Source organism: Chaetura pelagica, unplaced genomic scaffold, assembly GCF_000747805.2.
Source record: "Chaetura pelagica isolate M959 unplaced genomic scaffold, ChaPel_1.0 scaffold823, whole genome shotgun sequence".
Lineage (NCBI taxonomy): Eukaryota > Metazoa > Chordata > Aves > Apodiformes > Apodidae > Chaetura > Chaetura pelagica.
The window spans coordinates 121,675-123,592 of record NW_009952683.1 but is presented as its reverse complement, the minus strand read 5'-3'; the positions used below and the strand labels follow the sequence as shown (position 1 = coordinate 123,592).

General features: G+C 61.5%; 1 protein-coding gene across 1 annotated transcript; it reads right to left on the bottom strand.

Annotated features, from left to right (window-relative positions):
• Positions 1–217: 217 nt before the first annotated feature.
• On the bottom strand, positions 218–613 carry NHLH1 (nescient helix loop helix 1). The gene has a single exon (XM_009993768.1). The coding sequence runs from the start codon at positions 611–613 to the stop codon at positions 218–220; it is 396 nt and encodes a 131-aa protein (XP_009992070.1).
• Between the last annotated feature and the right edge of the window lie 1,305 nt (positions 614–1,918).

The following is a 1,918-nucleotide window of genomic DNA, read 5'->3' as shown; positions in this document are numbered from 1 at the left end:
GACACGGAACTTGGCGGTGGAGAAAGAAGAGAGAACGTGGTTCAGGAAGAGGGGACCAGCTGGGTCCTTCCCGACAGACAGCTGAACACAAGCAGAGCATTTCTGGCTGCCCCAAGACATGGATCAACCCCCGGATGGACAGACAGACTCAACCTTTGGGCTCGGCCGCCCAGTCCAGGCGAAGAAGACGCGCCAACCCCTCCGAGCCGGGACAGGCTCAGACATCCAGCACGTGGTTCAGGTAGGAGATGTAGCAGATGGCCAAGCGGAGGATCTCGATCTTGGAGAGCTTCTTGTCAGGGGGCAGGGTGGGCAGCAGCTTCCGGAGCTCAGCAAAGGCCATGTTGAAAGCTTCCACACGGATGCGTTCCCGCGTGGCGTGGGCTGTCCGGTACTTGGCCGTGGCGCGACGCCGGCGCCGCCGCTCCTCCCGGCTCAGGTGCTGCAGGTCTTTCTTCAGGGCTTCTCCTGCTTCACCTACCCTGGATTGGGGACACAAGGCCACCCCTCCTCCAGCGTCCCCGGTGCCCCCAGAGCGGTCGCTGAAGACGGACTCGGGCTCGGGGTGGGATGGGGGGAGGTCGATCTCGGTCTGGTCCGAGTTGAGCATCATCTCAACTTGATGGTCTTAAAAGGTCTTAACCAAGCGGAGTGATTCTATGAGTCTGTAAGGGAGAGAGGGGAGATTTGGGTTAGACATGAGCAGGGAATTCTTGGCTGTGAGGGTGGGGAGAGCCTGGGACAGGTTGCCCAGAGAAGCTGTGGCTGCCCCATCCCTGGGGGTGTTGAAGGGCAGGTTGGATGGGGCTTGGAGCAGCCTGGGCTGCTGGGAGGTGTCCCTGCCCATGGGGGGGCGGGGATCTGGATGATCTTGAATGTCCCTCCAACCCAAACCAGTCTGGGATTCCATAAGCCAGGCTGGGAGAGTTGGGGTGTTGAGCCTGGAGAGGAGAAAGCTCCAGGGAGACCTTAGAGCAGCTTCCAGGGCCTGAAGGGGCTCCAGGAAAGCTGGGGAGGGACTTGGGCCAAGGGCAGGGAGGGATGGGATGAGTGGGAGGGATGAAAAGTGGGAGAGGGAGCTGGAGGTTGGAGCTGAGGAGGGAATTGTGGAGTGTGAGGGTGGGGAGAGCCTGGGCCAGGTTGGCCAGGGAAGCTGTGGCTGCCCCATCCCTGGGGGTGTTGAAGGGCAGGTTGGATGGGGCTTGGAGCAGCCTGGGCTGCTGGGAGGTGTCCCTGCCCATGGGGGGGTTGGATCTAGATGAGCTTTAAGTTCCCTCCACCCCAACCCATCCCATGATTCAGTTATCTGCACAGAAGAGAGGTGGACAGACAGACAGCTGCTTCAGAGCTGCTTTCAGGCAGGACAGACTGACCCTGGGCAGCAAAACTGCTCAGCTTGAAGGAGCAGGTCCCCAGATCCCAGCAAGCCCCTGGTTATTCCCCCCCTCATCTCCCCAAGGGAATCTCTAAGTTCTCCCACTTCCCCAGAGAACTCAGGTGGGCACCAAAGGCACGGCCAGGGATGGAGGGAAGGTGACAGGATGCACAGAAATAAGTAAGGGAAGAAACCTCCTCTGTGTGTGCAGGGACCCCAGGGCTCCTGCCTGCGGGACCCAAATCCGGGGCTGGCCCCACTCAGAGCCCAACTCCTGCCAAGGTCTCTGGAGGAGGAAGCCCAGGAGGTCTCAGCATCTCCTGGAGGACACCGGGCAGTTTGTTCCCCCCGCCCTGCCGGGACAGGGAGCAGCTCGTCCCTGCCGGGCTGGGATGGGCTCCGGGGGCCGGGAAGTGGAGCAGGAACCGTTTGGGGGGATCTGGGTCCTGGGAAGAGAAACAGGAGCCGTTTGGGGGGGGATTTGGGTCTCGGGAAGAGAAGCAGGAGCCGCTATTTGGGCTCCGGGAGCCGGGAAGCGGGGCA